Source organism: Perca flavescens, chromosome 5 (assembly GCF_004354835.1).
Source record: "Perca flavescens isolate YP-PL-M2 chromosome 5, PFLA_1.0, whole genome shotgun sequence".
NCBI lineage: Eukaryota > Metazoa > Chordata > Actinopteri > Perciformes > Percidae > Perca > Perca flavescens.
The window spans coordinates 16,737,996-16,765,830 of NC_041335.1; the positions used below are offsets into that span (position 1 = coordinate 16,737,996).

The following is a 27,835-nucleotide window of genomic DNA, read 5'->3' on the forward strand; positions in this document are numbered from 1 at the left end:
GTCCATTGTCAGGAATTAATGGACGATGGAGGAGGCCGTGTGCGTTGGGCGGTTGCCTCTGTCCATTAATAAGAATTGAGTATTCAACCAGACCATGGTATACATTTAAATGATTCTCCAGATGTGGCACCATCACTTATTTGCAGGTGGTTTATTTGCATTATACCTTCACACATGTTTACATGCATATATTCAATGTATGTATGTCCCAAAACAAGCAACATCACTGGTAAACCAGAGTAAAAAGTTTATTGTTGAAAAAAAAATATAGCACTCAACAGTACAACCCCCTTCCAGCATCAGCAACAACATCTCCAGCACAAAGTAATACTCATCATCCTCTTACTCTCCGTTCCCTGCTTCATGTTCATTCGCTCAAATTACATCTAGCATCCTGGGAGAGTTTTATTATTACAGCAGTGACTTGGGAAAAACTTGACTACAACACTGTTTTCCTGTTTTGATATGTTTTCACTCTTCAGCTTTCAGCTCATCAGCAGTGACATTATCTGCTACTCCATTGACTGCTGTGTGTATGCTTCCTGCTCCATTGGCCTTTGAAACAACATCTGCCCAGGTTCCTTTACTTTTAAGGACTGATGGGCTTACAGTGATGTTACAGGCTCCATTTATTTTACCATTAACCTCATCTGACTTCATCTCATCAATTGTTGCATCATGTTTGATCTCCCCATTGGCTGTGTTGCTGTTTACTTCATTTGGTGCACTGGTCTCAGTTTCCTGTCCTGCAGCCCTTACCTTTGACTCCCCATTCACTATCTTGACCTCAGCCTCTGAAGCTGCTCTGTCACTGTCTCCTCCATCTACATCCGTTTTCTCCTCATGCTGGTTCTCTTCAGCTGACTCCACCACATGACCATTAGCTGAAACTATGGCAGCACTCTTCACCAAGGTCTCTTTCACTGGCTTCTTCTGTTGGCTCTTGCTGGTATTCTTTAATGCTGAGCTTCCTCCATCCTCAGCTTCCTTCCCGCTTCCTGTTTCCTGATCTGAGCCTTTCTCTTCTCCGTTCACAGTCTCTGAGGCGACAAGCTCGTTAGTTACTATGAATCCCAGTTCTTTTGCCACCGCTGCCTTTAGTTCTTTGTGTTTCTTCTTATACTCCTGAAGGCCATCTCTGTAAAACATAATGAAGTCATTAGTGGCGTGACGTCCTACCTACCAACACATTATTGAAATCACATGCATGCTGCTGGAACCAAAAGTGATTTGAGCATTATTTTAGTGTAAGTGCAATTCTCTTAAGTTTCCAGTTTCTTATACTATGTATTATCTTTAAAAACACACTTCTTACATTTTTGTACCAGCAATAACAGGTGGTAAATATTCAAATAGTGTATTTAAAAGAACGTCTTCAACATTTTACAATTGTAGAGAAAGGTTCTACATCACTAAGTGTTTTAAAAAGGTCAGATTTGTATTCACTATGCTTCTTTTTTTTTTTATAGTTTTCACCATGGAGAGGAATAACAAGATCATCCAGGAGAACCAAAAAATAAAAACATTACAGAAAGTAAAAGTACTCAAAGTGCATAATGGCCCCTTCAAAGTGTTCTAACATCTATTGCATCATATTATTTATGGGAAATGGTATCGTCACATCACAGATAGCAGTATTTGTTGGCTTATAATTAACCAAGAATTGCTGAAATATGTCTGAAACAGTATTACTTACTTCACCAGAAAGTATTAACAACTTTATTTTTCAACAGCAAAATGTTTGGATTAGCACAAATTTTACAAATGTGTTCATGTTATGCATTGTTAATAACTATTGATCAATATATTGATGTTTGGATTTTTAAAGATTTTGATATCGGTAACTGCTTAAAAAAAATCTAATTTTCAACAAGTATATTAAGCATATATTTAATCCAGTGAATGTTTACCTGTGTGTGATGCTCCTGATCCCTGTCACCAGGACCATTTGCTCCAGCACAGTGTCAGATGTGGAAGTTAGACACTGAGGACAGACAGGACAGGGAAATTAATAAACACTTTCCCTTTACATTGTAAGATTCAAACACGTTAATGATATCAGAGATCACATGAGCTCCTGGGCATACCTCCACTGTCTCCGTGCAGTCAGCTCCTGCCTGTCTGAGAGAACGTTCCACCTTCACTGCTTGCTTGGTTATGGTGCACAGAAACTCTTTGCTGCAGCGTGTCTGAGGGTGATCCTCTCCAAGCTGAAAAAGAAAATAACCATAAGATAAGAGGACATGCACATACATAACCAATCTCTCTCTTGCACCGTCTCACATTCAGATATACTGACCATGGTAAAAGCAGCGAGGGCCTCTTTCTCGTGGGTCATAGCACTTCGGTAGTCACCTTTGCTGCACATCCAGTGGGCCAACAGGTGCTGACTGCACAGGCAAGAAACCAGGGAGATACATTGTAATGATGTTAGAAAAGGGGACAAACAACTTCATTACTTTTTATAAAACATATGAGTTCAAGCTATAAATGGTGTCTTACCTGAGAGCAGTGTGCAGATGTGAGGGGCCAAAGAAGGAAGTGTTGAGTCTGAGGGCGTTCTGTAAGAACAGCCCTCTCTGATCTCCTGTAAGCACCAACCCAAGACAGCTCTGCAAGGAAACAATGAGATGATTGCTATTGTTGAAAATGAAATATTGTTTATGATGCTATTATGAAAAGACTTTTTTGTGCGTGGGTTGCACACCAAGGTGTTGTAACCTACATCCAGTGTTGCAGTGTAGGGATGGTCCTCTCCATGGACTGTTAGCATTAGCAGACGAGCTCTGAGGAGACACTTCTGGGCCAGGGCAGTCTCCCCTCCAGCAAACGCATACACACCCAAGAGGGCCTGCATATAACAACAAAATGTAAACAATCACACTCTACACACAGAGTGCATACAAATCCTATAGAAATGTGTAGTTATGGGCCCAGAGGTACAGTTCATATCTATCTCACAGTGACCAGGGCTTTGGTTTCCAGCAGCGGTACCTCTGGATGAAAAATGTGTAGCTATACTCACATATTGCTGGATAGTGTTTGGATGGTCAAAGCCAAGCACTCTCTCACTGATGACCACTGCTTTCAGCTGGACACTGCGAGCCTTGAGAACAGAGAAAGCCACAGCGATGACAAGAATGAATGGCCAGCTTCTTGTATATTACAAATTACAATCACTTCAATACCTCATGAAATAGACACGGGCACTTCAGCCTTTCCCAAAGTGTAACAGTACATTCTCTCTGTAAAATATTCTGCAAAGTAACTTATAGCTAAGCTGTCATATATGTAGTGGAGTAAAAGTAATTACATTATTACCTATCACTGCAAAACGTGTTTATTTAGCTGCAGTGAGCCTACCTCAGCTGCCTTGCCCTGCACGAAGGCCACCTTGGCCAACATGCTGTGGCAGTAACAGGCCTCAGGGTGCAGGTCATCACACACCCTACCAAACAAGTAGGCTGCTTCTTTCAGGTGCTCATGGGCCTGATCCAGTAGACCTGCAGTCGGGAAACACAATAATATTGCACAGAATTTATTTTTCATTTAGATTTTGTTCAAAAGCACATATTGAGCATTCAGATACATGGATTTGCAGCACAAGAGCCGGCTTTATTGACCCACCCTTTTGAATGAAGTTCTGTGCAGCACTAAATGCTTTTGAAGCATCCACTGTTGGCATGTGAATGTGCTTGACAACAGGAAAGATGTTGAGGACGTCGTCTGGACCGATGGGAGCTTTGTTTTGGTTGTCGAAGACATAGTCTCTCAGTCTCAACTATTGTAGACACAGAAAAAAATATACTTTCCCCTTTTATTATACAGTATCTTATTTCAGGTTTGTATCTGCCATTTTGCAATTACAACTTAGTGTATATTACAGCATTACTAATATTTATGCGTTTCAGTTGATCCAGTGACAGATGTCTGTTACCTGTATTCCAGTCTTTAAACAGAACTCTCTGAGCAAAGAGAGCTTCTGAAGGCTGTAGTGCTCCACCAGGTGGTTCGGACCAGAGCTGCCGATGAGAAAAATGACAGTTGATCTAAAATTGACTCTAAGCCATTGTATAACTAACAAACATGAGGGGGGAACACTGTGTCCTCACCCAAGGCTGTCAGAGATGTTATATGTTTCAGCAGCATCCTGGCAGACCAGGTTCCACAGCTCAGACCCTGTGAGCGTACTCCAGGGCGTGCTGCTTTCAGGGGCCCCAGCCCCTCGGCCACGCCTCCTTGACTTCTTCTTAGTCTCCTCCCCCACAGGAGTGGGTGTGAAGTGGGGAACCAATAGGCAGCACAGAAAGTGACTGACAGCTGCAGAGAGATTAGGCACGTCCACACCCTGCAAAGACATAACCGGAGGCTGCAGCTCATTCTTTTGGAGGTATGTGGGCCCACACCTGCACCTCACTTTGAGGTGTGCATAGATAAGAATGAATAGGAATGCTCTGTACAGAATACTGTAAAGTACCTGAAGGAAATTGTTGAACACTCTTCTTGTAGAGCGGGTGAAAATTTCCCCTATGACCGATCTCTGGTTAAGCAGAAAGTGGGATGTTAGAAAGGACAGTTACGAGAGTGATTACATCATCAAGACCAGTTTAAGTTTGACTATTTTGTAAATCAAACGCACTGTTATATGCCTCAGGTGCTCCTTGTGTTCTGACTGGCTGATGGTGGTGATGACATGGCCCAGATACCGGAGGTTGATGCCTCTCTGGTGTAGGGCCAGTTTTAGAGAAACTCCATCCATTGGTGCCTCATTGCTTTGTAGGCAATACTCCACCTGCACACACATACATACATTGAATGAGCTGGTTTCATGTTTGCAGTAGATGTGCTTATTATAGTATGTAAACAATGGATCCACTTACAAAGGCTGGTATCTGATGTGTGATGATGAAAGCTGCTGCTTCCCTCAGTAACTTCTTCTGCAGATTTGTCGACTTACTTTCACCAGTAGGGAAGGACACTTCTGAATACAAAGCATAAGAATTGTGTTCCAACATTGTGTTCCAGCAAAAAGATTTGACTTTGTGTGTGTATGTGTAGTTTCTCATAGGTACCTGGAGAAAAGACGCTTGGGTTGAAGCGCATCTCAAAGATGATGTCACTGACTGAGCCCACTTCTTTACAAGCAGCTCGTACTGCCTGAGTGGCTCGAGAGTCACCTGCAAGTATATGTATATTTGTCAAATATATATATATATATATATATATATATATATATATATATATATATATATCTCTATCTGTATGTATTAACTATAATTTTGGTTTCCACTCAGATCTACTGTAGTAAACACTTCTTACAAGCTGTTGCACATTCTTCAAAGCCTCCATTCTCATCCAACGTCTCCCTGACGTGCTGTGTGAACTGGCAATGTCTAAGAGAAACAAAACTTTAACTTCACAGAAAAACTTTTAAAACTGAGTTAAAAGTGTTTTATTTCATGCAGAACTAACTTGTGCTGAATGAAAGCCTGCACCAGCTCTGGCCTCAGTCTACAGAGCCCGTGAGGGAAGCTCTTTGGAAACCCAGAGTCTGAGTGATAATTCTCTGGCCAACCTTCTTTTACACAACCCTTCTTCTCTTTGTCCTCTTCACAGCATTTATCACTCTCCTCTTCTCCAGTGACTGTCTGACATTCTGTTTCCACCTCTTGGCAGAAGTTGGCATCAGCTGGGAAGGTCCTGAACACATCCAGTATGTAGAACCTCCCATCAGCCCCCAACAACCCCTGAGCTTCCACTGAGGTGAAAAGAGGTACCTTGTGACCATTGGGCGCCACAACAACATGTCTCTGGAGGGAGAGAGATTTGGCAGCCTGAGCCAAGAGCTCTAACAGCCGTCTGCGTTGGGGGGACTCTTGAGGTCCTGCATTTACCCCGTACAGCAAGCCTCTATAGAACAAAAGAAGAAAGACAATTAGCAGAAAAAACTCACAAAAATGCTTGCCTCACAGTGTGACACACTACCACAGTGGATTGTTAAAAAAATGAGTCCACTACCTTGAGGCAGGAGCAGATGCCTGGTCCTGCTCTGAGCCTTCCAACCCAGGGGCAAGACCCTGGGCAGACAGACGCACTCCTCTGTAGTCCACAACGGCTGTAGGTAGAGTGTGCAGCCCCCCGATATTACTGTAGGCCTGTACTGCTTTCAGCTCCAGCCTCTGAGCAGCCCTGCAAGTATGAGGAACATTTCAATAATCAGTGTCAAATCCATTGTCAAATCCAAATCCAAAAACTAATTTATAATCCTATCAACAGAGATAGCATGGGGTCACAGTGTCCTTCCTGTAATCCTTTACAGCCATAAAACAATGTATACAATTATGAGCAAATGGCTTTACATCTATTGGATCACATCATTGTACTTGTGGTTTGCTCTCACCTGCGACCCCTGTCCCCACCAAACATTGCGCTTGCTGCCCCCTGGCTCATGAACAGACCGCCCCACAGAAAAGCTGGGTCCTCAGGGTTTCCATTCACTGGCTCCACAAAGCTGTCTACAACAGTCTGTGCCCCCTGCTTCACAGCCCTAACAAATGCACAGTTCACCTGAAAAGAAATCAGGTACAAATGAAGGTGAGATGAGGAGATGTTGAGCGAACAAATAACAGGTGATACAGTAAGAGTCCTGAACTATCCTGCCGTTGCTGCTGAGCTAAAAGACAGCCTTTATTGGTTACCTGGAGCAGAGCTCTGTCTCTCTGCAGCCTCTCCTCCAGAGTGCCTTGTGGAAGATCTCTGGCAGCTTGCAACTCCTCATTCCAGTCCGGAGCCTACACGTAACACACACAGTTACACTTAACATCACTGCCAGCAGCACACTACTCAATAAATAGCAACAATTATGCTGTGGTTTAAAGAACCTCTTGTGCCGACTGTTCATCCACTCCCAGTCTGCTGAAGGTGTTTTTGTGAGTGCGAGAGGCACAGGGAGGCCCGAGCCAGCTCAGGGTGTGGTAAGGAGTGGGCATCACCTCTACTGGAGGTAACTGAGACCTAAAGGAAGAAATGCAACAGTTTATAATAGCAGTTATTATGATCGTTTGATGATTTGAACGTGGAATATACACCTCTCCTAAACCCCACTGTTCTCGTGCTTCCTTCATGCATAAGTATAGTAAGGTTACCTGTTTTTGAGGGTGGTCAAAGTTAGTTTGAAGGCAGGGCTGATGTGACAGAGCAGGTCAGTCAAACTATGACAGACTGGGGAAGACTGTGTAGGACGAGGATCAAACATTTCTTCTGTAGATCTGAGATGCAGAAGGGGGAAGAGGAAATAATTAATAATTAAGATGAAACATTTATCTAGTTAAAAGTTCAATAAAGTTCAATTCAGAATGGAAATAAAACAACTACAGGTACATTATTAGCCTTTGATAGTTTTTAAGACTATAATTCATTGTAACCGTAGACAAAAAATAGTTATGTAGTTATTTCTTTACCTATTGAGGAAGAAACCTTTAGGACAGGATGTGATGTCAAAACGTCGTCCCTCCATTGTCACCACAGTGATATACAGGAAATCTCCCTGCAGCTTCCTGTGTCCTGGAGCCGGGTTCCAACAGCTGAGAGACAAGTCCCTCAGGTAGCTGGGGGCCTGATGACATGGATATAAAGTCAGAGAGCGTCATTGTGTCTGTGTGCATCAAGGCTGGCCCAGTGTGAAACCGGATCTAATAAATGTACCTCTGGTTGGGAGCTGTGTGGTAGCAGGGCCATGAGAGGTCTCTCTGAGGAACCAGGGAGGAGGTACTCAGGTGGGGCTCCATCCTGATTGTTTTTTTCTGTTTTTGTGTTGCTTAATGAGCGTTTCAGGCTCTTTCCATTCGGTAAGCTGGAGTCTGCACCACCGGTGATAAAGGGAGATTTTCAGTATGAGGTTGATTGTTAATTTTGCATCTTTGTATTACCCTGTGTGTGTATGTGTGTATACCTGGTGTGTGTGTATGTGTGAGGGTCTCCAGTATGCTTGGGGAGCGTCCTTCTTTCAGTGCATCCTGAGGTCCAGACGCTCTCAGCAGCTCCAGCACACGAGCCAGATGGAGCCTGGCTGAGTGGGCGGTGTAGGGTTCTGGAAAGACACACGGTGGTATTGTAAAAGTTACACTGACCGTTATGAAACTGTGGACACTCTTTAAGATGTATTTTTTGGGGCATTTTCTGCCTTTATTTTTGACAGGACAGCTGAAGACATGAAAGGGGAGAGCGAGGGGGGAACGACATGCAGCAAAGGGCTGCAGGTCGGAGCCGAACCCAGGCCCGCAGTGTTGAAGAGTAAACCTCTACACATAGGCGCCTGCCCCACCAACTGAGCTATCCGGGCGCCCAGTGGACACTCTTTTTAAACAGCCAGAATGCACAGAACAAATACTCTACTCTAGGAGGTCATGATCCCCTTAACATTCATTAAAAAGTGTTTATATTGATGTTATATTTTGAATTTTTAAAGCACATTAAGTACCAATTATTAATGATGCCTATTCTCATAGACACAAATATTGACAGGATATATACTGTATATAGAAACCGATGCACTGCAGGATAGTTTGTTTTAATATTTCAACAACTAGCTGGTGAGAGACAGATTTATAGTTGGCACACACTTGTAATCTCTGCAACTGTAAGCCTTGATATGATGACTCAGAAAAGGTGAGTCATTGATTTGCTCTGAGGTGAATGAGACTTAATTGTCTGTGAAAGGGATACTGTGAGAAAGAAATGGACAGGATCATTCTTGTCTGATATTTTAATTCTATAATTAATCATTAAACCATAAATGACCGGGATATGTAGGCAGGTACGTATGTGGTCATGTAAGAGAATAAAAACTATATTGTTAAAAGGCCAGACAACAACTTAATGCATTACAGGACTCAGTATTGCCTAAAAGTTCTAACAACTGCATCAAAAGTCATTATTTTACAAGATTTCATACACATTTTACTGTCGTAGCTTGGTCGATGTCAAGAGATAATTCTTAAGAAGATTCGTGGAGTCGTAGATGGGCTAATAACATCTATCTGTTCAAGCAAACAGATCTTGAGATATTTCTGCAGAAAGTAGTCATTAGTTATGCTGTAAAAATGCATGCAAAAGAAAATGTTTGGGTGGGGAGCACCAATAAATAACATTTAAGGAATAACATCCAAGTTATTAAAGAAAAACAATTTAGATTGGACATAAAGCTGAACTTAAGGAGAAGACTCAAAAAGACACACCTTCCACCAGTCGAAGGATGACTCCTGGTTTTAGCCCCTTGAGGCTTTGCAGTTCTGTGAGGGGGTCCAGAGTCGTACCAGCTAGTGCCAGCGTAAAGTTTGACCGTGGAAACACTTCATCCCTCGAAAGCAGAGTCATTACTGCATCTTGTACAAGCCAAAATGCATGGACCTACAAAGACACATGGTAGAACACTGCAAGTAATGCCAACAATTACAGATTATAAAATCAGTTATCTATTAAAATAGTCCCTGTAAAAGTGTTAGTTTCCATCTTATTAATAAAAGGTTGAATAAGAGGGGGACTGAGATGAAGTTTTGTACCTGCAGCTCAAATGGCTCTACTCCTGCTCCCTGGATCTTCACAGAGAACGATGTGTCCTCATTAGACTTCATACCAACAGCATCCTTGTCGCCAGTCAGGCTCATTACATCTGTTTGAAGGCGAAAACAAAACTGAGGATAATCACAGAGAACTGCACTTGACAAGCAAATAGTTTAGGTTGATTTCCTGCCTTCCGCTCATTACATGCTGGGATTTTTTTCAGTGCACTATGACCCTGAAAACCTATGCTGCTGTAGAAAATGCATGAATAAATGAATGAAATAATTATAATCGTGGCTTATTATGTTCACATGCCATCATCTCTTCTTTGCTGCAGAATCAGACAAGAACGTTAATCTCCTCTTAAATTATCATGAGCTGGACCGATGAGTCTGTGTGAGTAAGAGTGCCTGAGGGTGATAGTGAATGTATGAAGAAGAAACGGTCAAAGAAAGGGAAAGTGGGGTGTGTCTGCCTTTTTACACACACGCAGTAGTACCAGTGGGAGAGCAGGTCCCAGCCTGTTCCTCGGCCTGCAGTGTGACTAAACCTGTTGAATTTGCCTTCATGTCATCTCACGGTGAAGGGACAACCACACCCAGCGCTGGCATGTGCAGACGGCAGAATGCTTTAACAAATAAACTAACAAACCTATAACTTGGCAGTAGAGCATGCTTACATTCATGGATGCATGCAGATAATGCATAAATATAAACAACACCTTTGCCATGTACACGGCAACGCAGAAAATCCACTTTGCACTCATCTCTGAAGATTGTAAGTCATCATACAGTAAATTCCCAGCTCTTGCTGTCAATCTGGGATCACTTTACCACTGGAAAGCACCCAAAAAAAATAGCTTCTCTGTTAGTGATTGGCTGGAAGAAATTCCCTCCTCTCTGCGGGCTTGGAGCCATCCGCCTCTTTTCTATTGGAGTTGCTACCTTTTAATACCAAAGAAAACAGCCTCTTTATTTTGGCACTGATTTCTTAGGTTAGCTTGTACTATAAACTAAACAAGCTGGGAGTATTGCTTCCCTTTAGGGTCATATAGTGAAATCACATTAAATTGAATTATCCTGTCAGGCATGATGCTGTGCCACGGATTCATATCTCTTCACACCTCAGGTTTTTGATTTTGGATAAACAGCTGTGTACAGAGTTTTGAACAAAAGCTTGTCTTTAAAAGATTGTGACTGAGAATGTACGGTTTGTCTATGGATTTCAGGTTGTGTAACTAAATATACCATAAAAGTTGAAATTGTGGAGCAGATTCTCCCAGTATTTAAAAAGCTGGTGAAAGCAGAGAATAGCACCAGCCATGTTCAGAGCAGCAGTGCAGTGCTAAATCTCCCACAACCCTCACATTCTCCAGTGAGGGAGGCACGCACCAGACGAAAAAAAAAAGGAAGAGGAAAGTACAACAATAGAGACAGAGAGAGAGAGAAGCAAAAAAGAAAGAAAAAAAAACACATTGTAGGGATTTCTCACCAGCCTTGGCCTGATTTTTTCCTCCTCTCCTGACTTTGTCCTTCATGGCTGCGTGCTGTACTTTTTCTTGAGCTGTCCTCTTGGGTTTTTACTTGTCTGTTCTGGAAGCCACTTCCCCTTCAGCCTGTTAGAGAAATGCACAAGAGAGGGAGTGGAAATGAGTTGCTGGATGTTAAGAGAGGCCAGCAGAGTGAAAATAAACGTCTGTCCGTACAGGATTGTGACTCCTGCCCCTCTCTACAAGGCAAACTCAGCTTATCTGTTCTCCCTGAGTATAAAGGCCACACCCTCTTATTGCTCCACACAGACTCTGTGCCTCTCACACTTTGTTGGACTGGGTGTGTCTACATATTCTAGCTCAACTCACTCTTCCTTCCCCCCGCATGTTTCACACCTCACTCCGTAACTCCATAAGCCCTGGAGGCGAGGTAAAATCAAACACGCATTATGTTTGGTTATGGTTTGACCTCAGATGACCAACAACGCTGCTTTTATCATAAAGTACTTCCAAATGTTATGGTTCATTTAGTGAATCCCTGTGTATATATGCTTTAATAGAAACAAATAATAAACTATACATATTCCTCTAATACAGGGCCAAGGGAGCCCATATGAGTGCATCCCAACCTCTATGTTACACTCATAATAATGAAGTCAGCCAAAAAAAAATCTATGAGACAGGTAACCTGCCACAGATGGGTGTGTCAGTGTCTCAAGATGTGCTTTCTCACACATACCTGGCATATCTCAGTCCAAACCAAACATTAACATTTCTGGGTTAGGTTGAGCAGGTCACTTGTTTGGTTATGCTAGAATGCCATGTTGTATTGATTGACATTCCACCTACCATCTACAGTATGTTAGGCCCTGGTTTAATTTACCTCCCAGCTGAAAGACAGGGAAGTCAGCATATGCTGAAAGTATTCACCTAATTATTCCTAAATGTTCTACATTATATGAGTATTGCAGTGGAATAAAAGATTCTGTAAAATCCTCATAAAATCAGTTATATAATTGATAACAACAAAAAACATAATTGAAAAAAAAAGATTACTTTATATTACTATAGCTTACAAATATACACGGTAATTAACAACAACACATCAGATTTACAATTACTGAACGTAAGTAGAAAAGATATACAGTTATGTCAACTTTACACTACATTGGTCAAATCTGAACTTTGTACGCCTCGTGTCCACGGCAGAAAAACAATAATCGAAATGCAAATCCGTGACGTATGCTTATATTTTTGGGGGGCGGTGGCCTGGCGATGCTGCGTTGTTTAATGTCGCCTTCGAGTGCTCCTCGTACATTTAATTTTTCTGCAGGAAGGTTCGGTTCTTTGCTGATGTTTTCGGAGACTGTTTGATTCAGAGTTTAACTGACTCAGAATTGCTTTGTGTCACAGCGGAATATTGGCCGGAAGAAAATGTAGGATTTTATGAATTTATTAGGAATATTCTTTATTATTATTGGACACTGTGTTCAGGTATTTAACGTTAACTGCCTAATCGCACTCACTCTAATCGTCACACTTTGAAAACTCGAGTATCACAGAAAACTCTGTCTGTATTACATCGTTGTTTTAACCATGTATTTGTCCGTTAGTGTGGTCGTTCTTTAACGTCAATCTCGTAATTGTCATATTTCCGAAAACACTGTAACCAACCCGTTTGACAGAAGGCTGTCCTTGGCTAGCCGACCTAGTCCGAGCGAGTTAGCTAGCTAAACAACGAAAACAAACCATGGATGTTTTACAAGACAATACAAACCCTCTGAATTAATTATATGTAAAGTTGTCGGTGAGTTTAGCTAGGCTGACACTGTGTGTTTCTAAAGTTAGCTAGTGCTATATCCTATATACAAAAACAACAACAGGATGTGAAGACAGAGAAGTTGACACTCGCATCCCGTCCAGCCACCGTTACTAAAAGCTAGCATTGACCTCAACCAACGATAACAACCCGTGGCCTCTTGGATGAGTTTGTTGCACTCTTTAAAAAACACTGATAACATGAAAAATAACCGTTAACATTAACCTTAGTTAGAAAACTAACGTAATGTCAAGAAATCCTTTACATCCTTTGTGCGACTTAACGGTTTGATGTCACATTAACCTGACTGTTTATGTTTTCCATTGCGTTAACAGTTAAACGTTCATTTACTGACCAGCAGCGGATGAGACAGCTGCTAGTAACATTACATCCTACGACCTGGTATTCTTAACGTTACATTAAACCACTCATCAACAGTTTGGTATAGGTATCACTAGTCATTCCCTTGCAAGCTTGACAGGCTATATCATGTTATGTAATAGTTGTGATGGTCATTAAACCTCCTTTTTGGTCTCTTTCTGTGTGCAGCTGGGTTGTTACAGGTCCTGTGTTTGTGTGGCCCTGGCCACCCTCAGGGCAGAGCTGAGGGTTTGGGTCAGCTGTTGGGCTAATGTCACAGAATCCTGGTGAGGAGGGGGGTCTACCTCAGGCTGCCCCTAACATCAACCTAGACAACCCCATCCAGACTGTGGCAACAGGGGACACACTTGAAGATCAGGTGAGGGTGCATGTGTGATTTTTGTGTATGGGTGTAGCAGTGTTGTTTGTCAAAGTCTTGACCTTTAGCTCCATGATTGGGGTCAGGGGTTAGGTTAAGAAATGGTTAAGCATTGCAGATATGACTGGATTTGTATGAGTTTAAATTAAGATAAGGGGAAACACATTTAATGGGATACAGACTTTAACACAAACACACAGACCTTGTGCATGTGTGTGGAATGGTCTTTTCCCATTACAAACAGTGAAGTTGTTGTTACAAGAAACTTTCACCTATAGTTATAATATATACAATTATATAGATATAAATGGAGAAATTGAGAATGATTTACTGACAAAGATTGTTTAAGAAGAATTTTAATATCAATTGTGCTGTACTGAACAAAGTCTGACCTCTCAGAGTTCTCTAACAGTACACTGTCAATGGGTTAGCTAAATTAAATATTATTTTCACTCATATCATCATTTCTCATTGATCAGAAACCCTCAGAGGTTTAAGCTGGCACTCACAATTTGATAAAAGTAAAATTGTGCAACAAACCGCAACCTTTTGCACAATTTCAAGGCCATGCCAGTCCTGAAATCCTCTGTCACAACAATGTTAGAAATAGAGTTATGAATTTGAAAAAGTGCAAGTGTTGTAACAAAATGCAATACCATATGACACATTGTAATATGCCTTCAACAAAGGTTTTATAAATATATTGTCTGATTGCTGATTTGGCAGCTGTGTGTAATGTGGGATTTGTTGTTGTGTCAAGCAGTGGCAGGCTCTCTCTTTCAAAATACTGAAACAGGAGCAGTGGAGTACCAAATGTGTTACTGGAAGCATTGTTAGTGAATACAAGATACTCAGTGGAAAAGGGTTGTTTACACACTGTAGCTGTATCAGTTGTGGAAAGAAGAAGAGACAAGAGACAGCTTATAGAGGAGAAAAGAAACAGGGCTTTGTGCGTCTGGCCAAAGGGAGGCCTGATCCTTTCATCGTCCGACTGTCCTTTGCCTCGTCTCATGGTCTCAGGTTCCTCGGTAGGAGCTTAATGGAGGGGCAAATACTTAGATCAGACTTCTATATTTACTTATTCGGGAAGCTACGGAGTTGAATGGTGGACAGATGTATGCACATGTGTATAGCAGGCATTTGCCTTTAACTTAGTAGCTGAGCAATATTGCTGATATGAAGAAGAAATGTTGATTGAGCATCATTTTTCTCCAGGCATCACCTGTGGTTGATGAAGCCTCTCCTTCTTCCACGTTCTCCTTTGAGATGCTTGACATGGAGTCGGTCCCAGCTCCTTATCAAGAAGTGCAGCCTCACTGGTTCTTCTGTCGACGGAGCGATGACAACACCTCCTGGCTTCCTTTTAGCAGAGAAGACTCTGACAAACTAGAGAATGCCTGCAACACTGGTAAGCATGTGTATGCTTTACATGTACATTTTACAGTATACAGTACATGTACATTATGTTAAAAGTTGTGTTAAAAGTTGTGTGAAAAGTAAGAACATATCGAGTTTGCTATAAACAGCTGTGAGAAGATAAAAGTATCAAAACATTACTGTTGCCAACACTGGCCTGGTGCCCAGTAGGGCTCTTTGCTCTCTTCACTCCTGTCATGCTCTACGTTACAAGCGGTTTAACAGAAAGTTTCAGGTAGTTTAGTTTAGCCCGTTTTAGGTGAGCCCCATAATTGATATACATATTTAGGTTTTATAGGAGGATATTTGTTTTTATAGGAGGTTATTTTCGTGACTATTCCTTTATATCTACTGATATAATTGATATCCATTGATAATCAAACACATCCCCCACCCAAAGGAAAAATATAAAACAACAAAAAACAGCAGTGAATAATTTCCAAATCATACGAAAATATGACTTTCCACACATTGTATATAAGGGCTCCCTAACCAACAAAGTTCTTGTCTTTCTTTTTGACAATATAAGTCTCTTCAAAGCGAGACACGATGGCAGTTCCTATAGAAGGTAAGTCCATGTTATTCCAGGAGAGTACACTTATCCTTCTGGTGATGCTGCTACTGCAGAAGTCCAAAGCCAGTGAGCAAAAGTAACAACAGTCCCTGTAGGTAAATTCTGAGTCAACAGACTTTAGGTTGAAAAGGAACTACTAATAACATTGCTTGTACATACAACAACCATCTTCCAGAATCACTGTAGTCTTATTCCCATAAACATTGTCAGATCTAAAGCACAGCATGGGCATACTTGCATGTCCTCATAGAACCTTTGCTTGAAATCGACTTTTTGAAAATTGTCTCATAAACGTTGTTTGTATCTGCTTGTGTATGTGTGTTTTTACTGTGCAGTAAAAGACGAGGAGGATGAGGTAGTGATAGCTGTGGAAGGAGAGCGGTATGATGTACATGTCAAGGAGAGAAAGCGCTATGCTGTGTACTGGGAGCAAGGTCCCACTGAAGTCCGCCGCTGTACCTGGTTCTATAAAGGAGACAAAGACACCATTTTCATGCCTTACCCTGAGGACGTCAGCAAGAGTCTGGAGGTAGTCTGACGCTGAAACCTCACCCAGTTCATTCCTACAACTTCTTACTTTGATTATCTACCTAACTTTGCCTGTTCCTCACTTATTCTTTTCAAATCTGTTGGTCTTTGATTCATCCCCCTCCCATCCTACACATTTTTCAGGAGGCCTATATGATAGCAGTGACCTTGAATGAATGGAAGAGGAAACTGGAGTTTTCCAATGGAGAGACTGTCATTTTACACAATCCCAAGGTAAGGCCTGCTTTTAAAATATCACTATCTGCACTATAATTAAATTTACAACAAAGTCACACCATGGCTTTTCTGAGTATATATTAAATTAGGTACAATGAGTCCTTCTAACAAGCCTTAATTTCCCTGCTCTTCTCTCAGCTAATAATGCAGTATCAGCCAATAGGATTGCAGGATGATTGGGTGTCCTCCCCCTCGGAGAACACCCGGCCTCAAACAGTCAAGAGGGGAGTGGACAACATCTCTGTAGAAATACCTGATGGTGTGTGTGTATGTGTGTACCAGTAAGAAATATACTAGAATCTAAGCTCATTTAACAAAGTATTATCTACAGTTTACATGTATTTCTGTGTGTGTTCTCAGGTGAACCAGAAAAGGTAGACCACCTTGTCTTTATGGTCCATGGCATCGGCCCTGCATGTGACTTGCGCTTCAGATCCATCATACAGTGTGGTAAGTGTGTGTGTGTGTGTGTGTGTGTGTGTGTGTGTGTGTGTGTGTGTGTGTGTGTGTGTGTGTGTGTGTGTGTGTGTGTGTGTGTGTGTGTGTGTGTGTGTGTGTGTGTGTGTGTGTGTGTGTGTGTGTGTGTGTGTGTGTGTGTGTGTGTGTGTGTGTGTGTGTGTGTGTGTGTGTGTGATGCATATATTTATGTGTATGTATAACTCCTTTTCTCCTTTCCTCACTCCAGTAAATGACTTCAGGAGTGCTTCCCTGTCCCTGCTGGCCTCTCATTATAAGCATGCTCAGCAGGATGGCCAGATAGGAAGAGTGGAGTTCCTCCCAGTCAACTGGCACAATGCTCTTCACGGTGATGCCACTGGTGTGGACGAGTAAGTGTGGAGAAAACAAGATCCCTCTGTTGTACAATATCACATATGTCTCCGATACCTGCAGAAAATTGTCAAAGTCTATCTTCCCTCCCTTCCCCTCCTTTTCCAGGGACATCCAGAGGATCACTCTACCCAGCATCAGCAGGCTGAGACATTTCACCAATGACACTCTGCTGGACCTGTTTTTCTATAACAGCCCCACCTACTGCCAGACCATAGTGGACACAGTGGCCTCAGAGATCAACAAGCTCCACACCCTCTTTAAACAGAGACACTCAGAATTTAAAGGGGCAGTTTCAGTAGTGGGCCATAGCCTGGGTAAGACATGTACAAACACAGAAACACACAGTCACAATTCATTGAAATGCTGAATTTCAACTCTTTCACTTCGTCTCTGGTTTCTCAGGTTCGCTGATCCTGTTTGACCTGCTGACCAATCAGAGGACTGGATTAGAAGCCAGAGAGGGGGTATGATGACATTCACAGTAAAAGATAACATCAGTATACAGATATGTTTTTGTTGCATATTGTTCTATATGTAGATAAGAACATCTACTTCACTTTCTCTCCCTCCCTGCGCTTTAGGTGCCCTCTGGTGAGCCCTTTCGTCTTAACTGTGACACACTGCAGCAGACTCTGACCAGACTGGGCCTAGAGCAATACCTGGATACTCTACAAGCAGAAAATCTAGACCTGGAATCACTGGTAATACACACACACACACACACACACACACAGGACATACAGATTCAAGTGTGACGCATAGTTGAAACTTATGGATCTTCTCTTTTAGGCTCTTTGCCAAGAAAGTGATCTCAAAGATTTAGGAATTCCTCTTGGACCTCGGAAGAAGATCCTGAACTACGTCAGGAGGAAATGGCTTTCAGAGGTCAGACCGCCTGAAACTATACTGGGTTTTCTTGTTTTGGAACAAATGACCATTACAATCCCTTTAAGTTAATATGTTTCTTTGGTCTGGATAAAATTTAGTTGGATGGTTTTAATGCTTGGTATTAATACACCTCCACTGTCCATGTCAAGGCTACACAATAATCTGCACCTTTTTTTTTTTTTTTTTTTTTTTGCAAAACAATTTACATGTCTACATATTAAACTACTTGCCATGTGTATGTTTTTAAACACCATTGATGTGGATTGTTTAACTGATGCTGGCTATGTGGGAACCTGTTTACTGTAGACAACAGTGAGAAACAGGCGGCTAATGTAACTCATTTCATTCATGGCCGGTTCTTCTTTTGCTTTGGGGCTTTCTTTCTAAATGATAGTAACCATAAAAAGTTTTTACAGTTCAGATATTGTTAAAATAACTTTTTTATGTTTCTTAATCTAAATAGGATTGTAAGAAAAGGGCAGTACGCCTGCCACCTGGGTTGCAAGTTCCACCTCAAGTGACCAGCGATCACGATGGTAACCAGTCTTCAGGATTAACGACGCAGCAGTCCCAGTTCCACAGGGCGCAGTCTGTCACCAGTGCTGTAGACTACGAATACTTTGACGTCGGCATTGGACAGGTACCGCTCATGGACACAGACATGATAAGTTGTGCTCCGGAGAAAACGGTAGATAAAAGATTTGATGCATCACCTTCCTGCTTCTCTCCTTACCCCGCCTGCCTGGACAGACCAATGGAGGCATAGCCAAGGGACAGGTGTGTCTCGCATGGTGTCCCCATGCTCTCAGGCTTTGTCCTTAGCTTTCCACGATCTCACTGTGCCTGGGGGTTCTTTTCACATACAGTCTGGTCTGGTCAGGGAAAACTCTAATTGACTTGAATTATAGTGGCTTTTTCATGAGTAATAGGGTTTCCATGGCTACGTCACATTGTGCCGTGTTTGAGGCCACCATCTTTGTCCCATCAAGTCGTACAACCCAATACCACACTCTGTGTCTGTGCTCATCTAGTCCTGCATGAATGGTCAGCTCCCCGGTCTCCCCCTTACCTGCTCTCATAGTCCCTGGCTGTTGTCGTGATGTCATGAAATGTAGTTTAAATGTTAAATATTAACACCATAGTGCACCAGAGAAATGTTTAAGTGTGTCTTCTTTGAACAGAACTGTGTTAAAATCATGACTTTTTTTGTTTCAACAAATTTAATAGCACACGTTTCCAACCCCACCCTCTCTCCGCAGGTATCCATTGATTACCCACAGCTGGCTTTCCATCCTCAAACATTTTTTGCTTTTGGCTCTCCTATTGGAATGTTCCTGACCGTTCGTGGGCTCAAACACATCGATCCTAACTACACCTTCCCAACCTGCAAGAGCTTTTACAACATCTACCACCCAGTGAGTAATCACATATTTACTGCATCTGCCCATTCAGGCACACATCCTGTGCTCAGCCCCAAAAAGAGATAACTCCTGCTTTTATTTGCCCCAACTACAGTTTGATTTTCTTTGTCCCATCCATATTCAAAAAAATCTATTAAACATTACATTACGTTCATTTCTTCCCCTTTATTACTGTGTAGTATGACCCTGTGGCTTATCGGTTAGAGCCTATGATTGTAACAGAGGTGGATCTGGAGCCCATGCTGATCCCTCACCATAAAGGCCGCAAGAGAATGCACCTGGGTATGGCTGTCTGTTTCTTTCTCCTTGTCTTTGTTGAACAATATTGTGGTGTGGGCTCTTGTTTAGTAGGCTTAATGATAATCTCTGTTTGTCTTTGTCTAATAGAACTAAAGGACAGCTTGACCCGTATGGGCATGGATTTGAAGAACAATGTTTGGGGATTGTTACGGACAGCATGTCAGTCCTTTGCCAGACCACCAGTTGCTGCACTTCCCTCGGTGGATGGAGACACTACAATAAAGAGAGACCTTCAAGAGAGACACAGTAGGAAAAGCATTCTTATTCGTGTCTCTCCACAGTTTGGGCATAAATTTGTGCTGGGTGTCTTGGCAGCTGACATAGCAGACCAAAATGTGTGTGTGTGTGTGTGTGTGTGTGTGTGTGTGTGTGTGTGTGTGTGTGTGTGTGTGTGTGTGTGTGTGTGTGTGTGTGTGTGTGTGTGTGTGTGTGTGTGTGTGCGTGTGCGTGTGCGTGTGTGCGCACAAGAGTGTGTCTAACCCACTCTGCTTATACTCCTTTCACCCCTCTCTGCATGTTGCCACCCTCCCCTCCCCTCTTCTACTCTATCTGGTGGTTTCTCCTGCTCTCACTCCTTACTACTTTACCGTGAACCTCAGCCTCAGCGGCAGTCACTGCTTCTGCTAAGAGGGAAGAGAAAAGTGCAGATTTTTGGACTAAAATACTGGAGTGGCCCAGGGCCCTTCATAAGCATTACTTCCAAGGTAAGCCAGGATAGTCACTTCAGGGTTTCCCCCAGTGTATTGCAAGCCTGGTGGCCCACCGGGCCTTAGTTGCCCCCCCACCAGGCCTAAGCCACTGGGAATTATTTTTGAATGTACTTTTAAGACATTTTTTAAACTGCAAGTTACAGTGGAGCGGCTCGGTTGGAAACGTAGACATAGTCGTACTGTTTTCAAATCTCCAGTTAGCTTTTAGGACTGACTTAATGGAATCTGTGTTATAGCTTTTTTAAATTCTCAATTTCATGATTCTGTTATCACAGAAATTATTGGGCTCTACATTTATGCGGCAATCAGTCTGTGAACGGCCCCAGCCGGGCCCTAGTTAAAAAAAAAAAAAAAAAAAAAAAAAAAAAAAAAGACACTTGCCACCGTGCTAAACTACTTTAGGGGGGAACCCTTCACTTGGCTAGAATATATGAGAGAAATGGGTAAAGCTAGCTTTTCTAGCTTTGCAATCTGGGTTTCTCTATAAACTATAAACCTAATCGCCTATACAAACTTGTCTTTCATTCTTGTTTGAATCCGGAAAGTCAACGTGCACAAAAGAGGCGAACGGAAATACTCTCATTACCTGTTTTAATGGTTAAAACTATGCGCTGAGAGCAAATGTTATGTAATGTATGTTATGTCCCAGGTTCTTCCTACTCCTGCTCCTCCTTCCTCCATGCCTAACTGCACTTCTACTAATATACATCTAATCTTCAACTCAACGTTCAATTTACTGACACCCCCTTCAGGCCCTTCCCTTCCTCTCCTGCTGTCTGTTCTGATTGGTTGGATTTATTTACTCCTTCACTGATTGTCCACATTAGAAGCCACTTGAGTAACTGGCCCATGGCACACTCTCGTATGTGCTTAACAAATAGGATGAGTTGAATAGTAGTGATCACAGTTGTTTTGTTAACAAGAGTAATTCAACCAGCAGGTGATATCATTCATCAGTAGCAGGTCACCTGCATGTAGCTACTGTAACTCCTACACTAGCTACATGCAGATACATGTCCTGCCCTTTTCTACAGCACCTCAAGTACTTAGTCTGTCAGTTCATTAAATGGGTCACGGTTAATACAGCTGCTGTTAAAACAGACTGTACAGTTACATTTTCTCTTTTAAAGAGGACCCTTCACTTCAAGTATAGTGGCGCATGATCCCAAACATGACTCTATAGGATGTAGTTTAATTTAGTAAGATTTGTGTCTTTTAATTTCAGAATTACAAGCCAGTAAATGCAGAGTTAGGTTGTCATAAATAGTCATAAAAAATGTATGAGATGCAAGCAGCCGGTAGTTTAGAGTTCATCAGTAGTGCATTAGGTCTTAGAGGAGAGCCCTCGTGAGATCACTCTTAAACAACAACGCATTCGTAACACACCGTTCACTCATGGCCCCACCTTACTGACATTTACTCAATATCATACCTGCACCTATGGGTAAGTGCATAATCAGGTCAAAGGCAAAACGTTGCGATGATCAATAGATATAGTAGACATCTATTCAGTGCTAATTAAAAAAAAATGTCCTTATATGACACACTTGTATAACCAATTCTGTGTAAGTGCTATTGTGTCGCTATCCAATCAAATCTTCTTACTACAACATTCAGCCACTGGCTCATCTCTGAGGTAGACAGACTTTGGCTTGTAGACTAATGAAACTTCTTTCCCGTCCATTATCTGATCTGTTCTGGTTTTGCCATAAAGTCTGAGTTAAAACAGATAGCTGCTGCTGGCTATTGTCTTTGTTTTTGTTATCATTCACCTGCATGTACAGCCTCATTTTTTATTCTTTTCCTGCAGGAGTGTGTGAGGAGGCAGAGTCCTCAGTGTCAGCCGAGCAGACGGAGCAGCCTGAGATTAAAGTGGGGATGTTGAACGGAGGACGAAGGATTGACTACGTACTTCAGGAAAAACCCATCGAGAGCTTCAATGAGTACCTGTTTGCCATCCAGTCTCATCTTTGTTACTGGTGAGTCATGCATACCGTTGGGGTTGGACCACAGTAATTGTGCTCTTTTGTATTAAGTGTTCCTGATATTTTTTTCTTTGTTGTATCCTATTTTACTTCCCTGATTTTGATTTTTACTTCAAATAAATAATGTTGTCCCCTTCTCTCTGTCTGTTAGGGAATCTGAGGATACTGCTCTCCTGCTGCTAAAGGAGATCTACGACAAGCAAGGTGTGGCCTTTGAACAGCCACAACAGTAATAAAGTTTGTTGAATCTAGACTTGCTTTTTAACACGACATTAACCTGAAAGTGAGAAAATGAAGGACAGCTATCTGAGCCAGAGGCTGCACAATCCTCTTCCAGAATGCCTTACTTTCTTGGTATTATGTGACTGCCTCTCCTCCCTTGACAATTGAGACTGTTTGGCTGTAGCCAACCTTCGTTTGAGGTAGGGGTGACTTCTTGGTGCTGCCTAAACTCCCATTGCAGGACTGGGTTTGGTGCCTGATAGTTTCAAATCCACCCAAACACCAGTGTCATGCTTCTGATTGCACTTTTTTTTCTTTTTTTTTGTCATTTTTTTCTTTTACTTTGCTTTACACTTTAATTTTGCTGTTGACATATGCATACAGCTGCAGCTGCATAATATTGAAAACATAATTATCATGAATCATGATAACCAGAAGACACTTGTAGTACTTGTTCAAATATGGAAAAAAGACATCAAGTTGTGTTTCAAGTAATTTATCACATTGGATTACAAACTGGAATTTAAATGGAAATTAAGAACTAACATAATATAATTAAGTGTGTTCAACAGGGTATCTCTGTCTGACCCTTTAAACTCAAAGTTGTCTTGACCAAGGAAGCTCTCCCTTAGTCTAACATCTTACCTTTATAAATAAGCATGTCCGGTGGTTTCGTTTGGTTGACTATAAAACGTTTAGATTCTGAAGGAAAATGAAGGTCGATATTTTGTCTCCAGGCAGCTCTATTTTTTTCTGTCAACATTAAGGCCACTTAAAACCCAAAGCTGCTACTCTTACATTTGTGCAATATAACATTTCACGGGTGTAGTCCTATACTGACACTATCATTGAAAGTGAAGTTCATCTGACATAATATTTTTTATTTCAGTTTTATCATATCTATACCTGTGTCTAAAAGGAGATGACCATTTGTGTCAGAAATAAAGTAGGGAGATGCAGGTGCTTGAATGGACAAGCCGGTTGTGTATGTATGTACTGTATGTGTGTGTGACTACAGTATGTATTCTTTATCCTATAATATGGTTAATTCCAAAACGGAGTGGCATCTCACATATAGACAGTTCAAACTTGTATAATCTAAGGGCCAAATGGTACATGTTTCTTTCATCTGTTCCTTTGTATGAAGGTATTGTAAAATCATTTTTTGTATTGCATGCACTTCTTTGTTATGTAAGAGCAGGACTGATCAACATTTTATGGTCCTGACCTAATTCTTAGGTCCCAAAATGTTCATAATTCTCACGAATCCAGCAATAAGAGAGTTGTCACATTGAAATCATATGAATTTGATTTAAAGAGCATGATACATAGATTTGAAAATATGTTTCAAAGCATATACATTCATTTTATATAAAATATACGCAACAAATATAAATATATCACTGTTAATAATAAATATTACAAATCTGCACCATCAAGCAACATGGGGTCCAGACTATGCACTGTCAGGGCACCACTGCCCCCACCACCAAAGCTCTGCCCTATCTCAGCCCTCTGGGTGCCACATCCGCACAATACCTGAATAACTTTATGGTGTTCCTTTTTCTTACTTTAGAAATGCACATATGCAACTTGTAATGTTGCAGTTAGTACCTTGAACTTCTTCATTGTGTTTGTTTCTGCAATGTTCGTGTCTAAACACAGAAAAAAATCCCTTATCATACTGTTTTTGCACTTGATACTAAAATGTTGATACATACCAAAAAACAAATCCTTTCTGAATACATACACCATATGAATATGGTAACAGGTTGTGTGTGACATAATAAAACATTACAAGTGTATTGTTGTGTTTTTTGGATTTCAAAAAAGCATGCTTATTATAAATTGAAAACTCAATAAAATGACCTGCAGCCTTGTTTTTACAATTTGTATGTTGACATAATTATATGGGTGAGGCTATTTGCACCCCTGGTACAATTAGCAGTGTATGCTATTCGTACCCTGCGCAATTAGAAATGAATGCTATTCGTACCCCGCCGGTGCACACAGTAATGTGTTCTATTAATACCCCATCTGGTACAAATATCAATGTATGCTATTTGCACCCCTGTGCATTTACAATATCGTGGCATATAGTTACACACAGTTATCCATACTACTCATGTATTACACCTTTTTGGAATATTATCGCCCTGACATTCTTACCCTAACCATAACCAATCCCACTTCTCTTGCCTAAACCTAACCAACCCAACCAGAGCAGGCATATTCATGAGTCTTCCTTTACCACCCTGCAAAAGAAATTTCGCGTTCCCCACTAACACAGAAAGTTTAGGGGACGTTGGTGAACGTCAACCAAGCCAACTCCAGACTCCCAAACCAAAGCTCAGTGTTCTAACCACTCACCTAACAGTCCTTACAGGATGTTGTATAACTGTTTACCACTTGGTGTCTTCAAGCCGCAGTTGCTAGGTAACCATACAGTATACAAAAAATAGGTACTAACCTATGGTACTAACGGTTGTATGCTTTCACTGAAGACAGAAAGCGCAACTGTAGTATCCATTTTCCGCTAGAAATTCAATTGTTATAAACTTTAGAGACAAAACTTTCCTAATATGCCAGTTTCTGCGGTCATGGAAGATGAACGTCCGCCATGATTTCGGTGCACGCGAGCAACGTTTTTGTTGTTGTTACGTCACAGGGTGTGAATAGCTCAGCTGTTTGGCCGAGGCCGTTCGTACCGGGGGTGCAAATAGACACTCCGTAATTATATTTATGTTCCAGGCTGCTAAATGCTCAGCACAATTCCTTTGTTTTCACTCATATATTATTACATGGATACAATCTTCACGATTAAAGTGGGAATCCTGAAGATTTCAGTCCTCTGGCTAATTACGAATTAACAGTAATGCAGGTTTTTTTTGTGGAGATGTCATGTCTATATGTTTATAATACTGCAAATATTAATATAAAAATATTGTAGTACTTTCATCAGTGGGCCATGGGCTCAATCCCCATTGTGTACATCCTTCTGTGATAGATAGTGACTTGACAGACATCTATTTAAATGAAATAAGGGTTGTCACTTTAAATTCTCAAATTTACAACCTCAACGCCTTAACGTCTAGCCGATCGTTACTATGGCAAGTCATGCCATGCGCAGTCGTGTGGAAAACAGTATCACTTGCAGCGGTTGAATTGACTAGCAACCTTGGACAACAATCATGAGGCAAGTTGTTTTTAAGTTATTAGTCTGGGCTATTTGCTACATTGAATAATTGTTCATGTAGCTATGTATTCGTAATTTGTGGCGCTAACACGTTAAGCTAACAAGTGGTCAGAGTAACGTTCAAGTGGCTGTACTGACTAAAAAGTTAGGCTACATATTCATACAATCGTTGATGGTAAACAGTAGCCTACCTATTTATCCCAAATGCTCTTTTGTGCACTGTTTGTGAATGAAATGTTATAAAGGTCCTTCAGAAATTAGGACCTCCATAGTGAGCCTCATGTGATTCATCTCAGTTGGAGGAAGTTATGCACTAAAGCCTCTCAAAGGCGGCCCTGTCCTGGTCACCACTGCCTGACCCACCAGTGCTCTAAGGGCTTTTTATCCCTAACAGTAAGGAACAGGCTTCAATCAGGAGGTATGATTTTTCCTTCTTGAATCATTACAAGGCTCTGCTGTATTGACACTCAATATGATTAATGGACCAGTGGAATTGTCTTACACTGTTGGTTTAACAATGTCTAACTAGGTGTGTGTGTGTGTGTGTGTGTGTGTGTGTGTGTGTGTGTGTGTTGTCATGCTAAAGCTTAAAGGGGCTGCAAGGGTGGGTATATGGGATCACAGCAGGTAGTGGGAATGTGGCACAACAAGTGAGGCTGTGTTTTATGCCGCCAACTCTCCCTCCGTCATCTTCCATCCCTCCCCCTGCATCTCAGATCTGGTATTCAGCTGACTAACAATAGAAGAGACTCTTTCACGCTTGAACAATACGCTTACCCTGCCAGATACCCCCGAATGACACACACACACACACACACACACACACACACACACACACACACACACACACACACACGCACTCTCTCTCCATCTTCCCCCTCCTGGACTTAGTGCTCTTTAAACAACTCCCCTATCAAACACACACACACACACACACACACACACACCTCCTCTCTGCCTTTTTCATTCTAAAGGCTATGCACTGCCTGCCTGACAAGTGAATGTAATCTTCCTCTGGTGTGTGTTTGTGTGTGTGTGTGAGAGAGAGAAAGAGAGAGAGGAGAAGTAGAGCGAGGAGGCGGGACTGTTAGCTATGTGTTATCAGTAGTACTCCTGAGTATTTACACTGTACAGCATCAACAGAGACAGAGAAAGAGAAAGGACTGCGAGAGGGGAGGCTGGTTGTTGGTTAGATAATAACAAGTCAGTCATGAGAAGCAGTGCTTTGAGCAGCTCTGATGTTGAGCCAGGCTGTCTGGAGGAGAGGCAGAGGTGAACCTTTGGAGGAGAAAAGGGACGTGCGTCATCTGTGATAAACCTAAAACACAGACGCAGCTGTTGCCATGGGGGGCTCCTTCAGCCAGCACAGGAAGGGCTCCGTCAGCTCTCCTCGGAAGAAGAGCAGCATGTAAGATGAGATCCTTCATTGTTTGTATGTTTGTGTGTGCAAGTTCTTGATGAGAAACGGAAAGCTTGCGCAGGCAGAGGTGGTGCACTTGATCAAGGACTGCAGATCAGTTTAGCCCTTTGGTACTTGAGATTGTGTTGTCTTGAGTGTGTATGAACCCAGTGCCTCCGTATCAGTGAGGGAGAGAGGAATGAGTGATACAGTAAGGGGTTGAAGGGCAGTACTGAGACCTTGGTGTTTCCTTTAGAGCCAGGGCTTTCCCTACTGGACTAAAAGCATCAGCCCGTCAGACTGCTCTGCACACAGCCTCTCCGGTCGTGCTATTTTGAATGCTATTTTGGTATTCAAATCTATGGAAAGAGGGAAGAGACAGAGTGGTAAAGCTGATGATGACATAAGCAGAGAGGCTAATGTAATAATCATGAGCTGATCATGCTCCTGAAATTAAGGCAGTGTCCAAGCCAAATCCAAGTGTCATTGGTTTTGACATTTTAGCACCAGCTTTTGTAGT

At 41.8% G+C, this 27,835-nt stretch overlaps 3 protein-coding genes across 13 annotated transcripts in view; 2 read left to right on the top strand and 1 right to left on the bottom strand.

The window, feature by feature from the left end:
• Nucleotides 1-135: 135 nt before the first annotated feature.
• si:ch211-166a6.5 (clustered mitochondria protein homolog) lies at nucleotides 136-11,349 on the bottom strand. Its single transcript, XM_028579050.1, has 29 exons — nucleotides 11,267-11,349; nucleotides 11,053-11,176; nucleotides 9,561-9,670; nucleotides 9,237-9,408; nucleotides 7,952-8,089; nucleotides 7,705-7,859; nucleotides 7,461-7,615; nucleotides 7,146-7,268; nucleotides 6,882-7,014; nucleotides 6,699-6,791; nucleotides 6,401-6,567; nucleotides 6,019-6,189; nucleotides 5,473-5,910; nucleotides 5,320-5,393; nucleotides 5,073-5,177; nucleotides 4,881-4,981; nucleotides 4,640-4,792; nucleotides 4,478-4,540; nucleotides 4,113-4,348; nucleotides 3,938-4,022; nucleotides 3,628-3,781; nucleotides 3,364-3,503; nucleotides 3,026-3,106; nucleotides 2,726-2,851; nucleotides 2,503-2,612; nucleotides 2,300-2,390; nucleotides 2,088-2,210; nucleotides 1,911-1,984; nucleotides 136-1,138 (listed from the first exon to the last, which is right to left on the bottom strand). Exons 2-29 carry the CDS (start codon nucleotides 11,096-11,098, stop codon nucleotides 472-474), a joined length of 4,284 nt encoding a protein of 1,427 aa, XP_028434851.1. The 5' UTR covers nucleotides 11,099-11,176; nucleotides 11,267-11,349; the 3' UTR covers nucleotides 136-471.
• Nucleotides 11,350-12,337: 988 nt separating this feature from the next.
• ddhd2 (DDHD domain containing 2) lies at nucleotides 12,338-24,523 on the top strand. 9 transcript variants are annotated; one of them, XM_028577285.1, is made up of 18 exons: nucleotides 12,338-12,544; nucleotides 13,205-13,608; nucleotides 14,824-15,016; nucleotides 15,934-16,127; nucleotides 16,271-16,360; nucleotides 16,502-16,622; nucleotides 16,724-16,813; nucleotides 17,049-17,190; nucleotides 17,300-17,508; nucleotides 17,597-17,658; nucleotides 17,776-17,895; nucleotides 17,984-18,079; nucleotides 18,546-18,722; nucleotides 19,342-19,497; nucleotides 19,683-19,785; nucleotides 19,891-20,049; nucleotides 22,324-22,492; nucleotides 22,650-24,523. In XM_028577285.1, exons 2-18 carry the CDS (start codon nucleotides 13,501-13,503, stop codon nucleotides 22,729-22,731), a joined length of 2,271 nt encoding a protein of 756 aa, XP_028433086.1. In that variant the 5' UTR covers nucleotides 12,338-12,544; nucleotides 13,205-13,500; the 3' UTR covers nucleotides 22,732-24,523. The 9 variants fall into 9 exon arrangements, with proteins under 9 accessions (XP_028433086.1, XP_028433087.1, XP_028433089.1 ...); XM_028577286.1 differs by having other exon boundaries at nucleotides 12,338-12,486; XM_028577288.1 differs by having other exon boundaries at nucleotides 12,338-12,486; nucleotides 13,419-13,608.
• A 1,277-nt stretch (nucleotides 24,524-25,800) lies between these two features.
• LOC114555131 (transforming acidic coiled-coil-containing protein 1) overlaps nucleotides 25,801-27,835 on the top strand; it is a 22,583-nt gene continuing 20,548 nt past the window's right edge. For 2 of the 3 annotated variants that reach the window (XM_028577292.1, XM_028577294.1), the window contains exon 1: nucleotides 27,071-27,324. In XM_028577292.1, the coding sequence (XP_028433093.1) occupies nucleotides 27,260-27,324 (65 nt within the window). In that variant the 5' untranslated portion in view covers nucleotides 27,071-27,259. Of the gene's footprint in view, nucleotides 25,917-27,070; nucleotides 27,325-27,835 lie in introns of those variants that run through there. The other variant, XM_028577293.1, reaches the window with a different exon arrangement.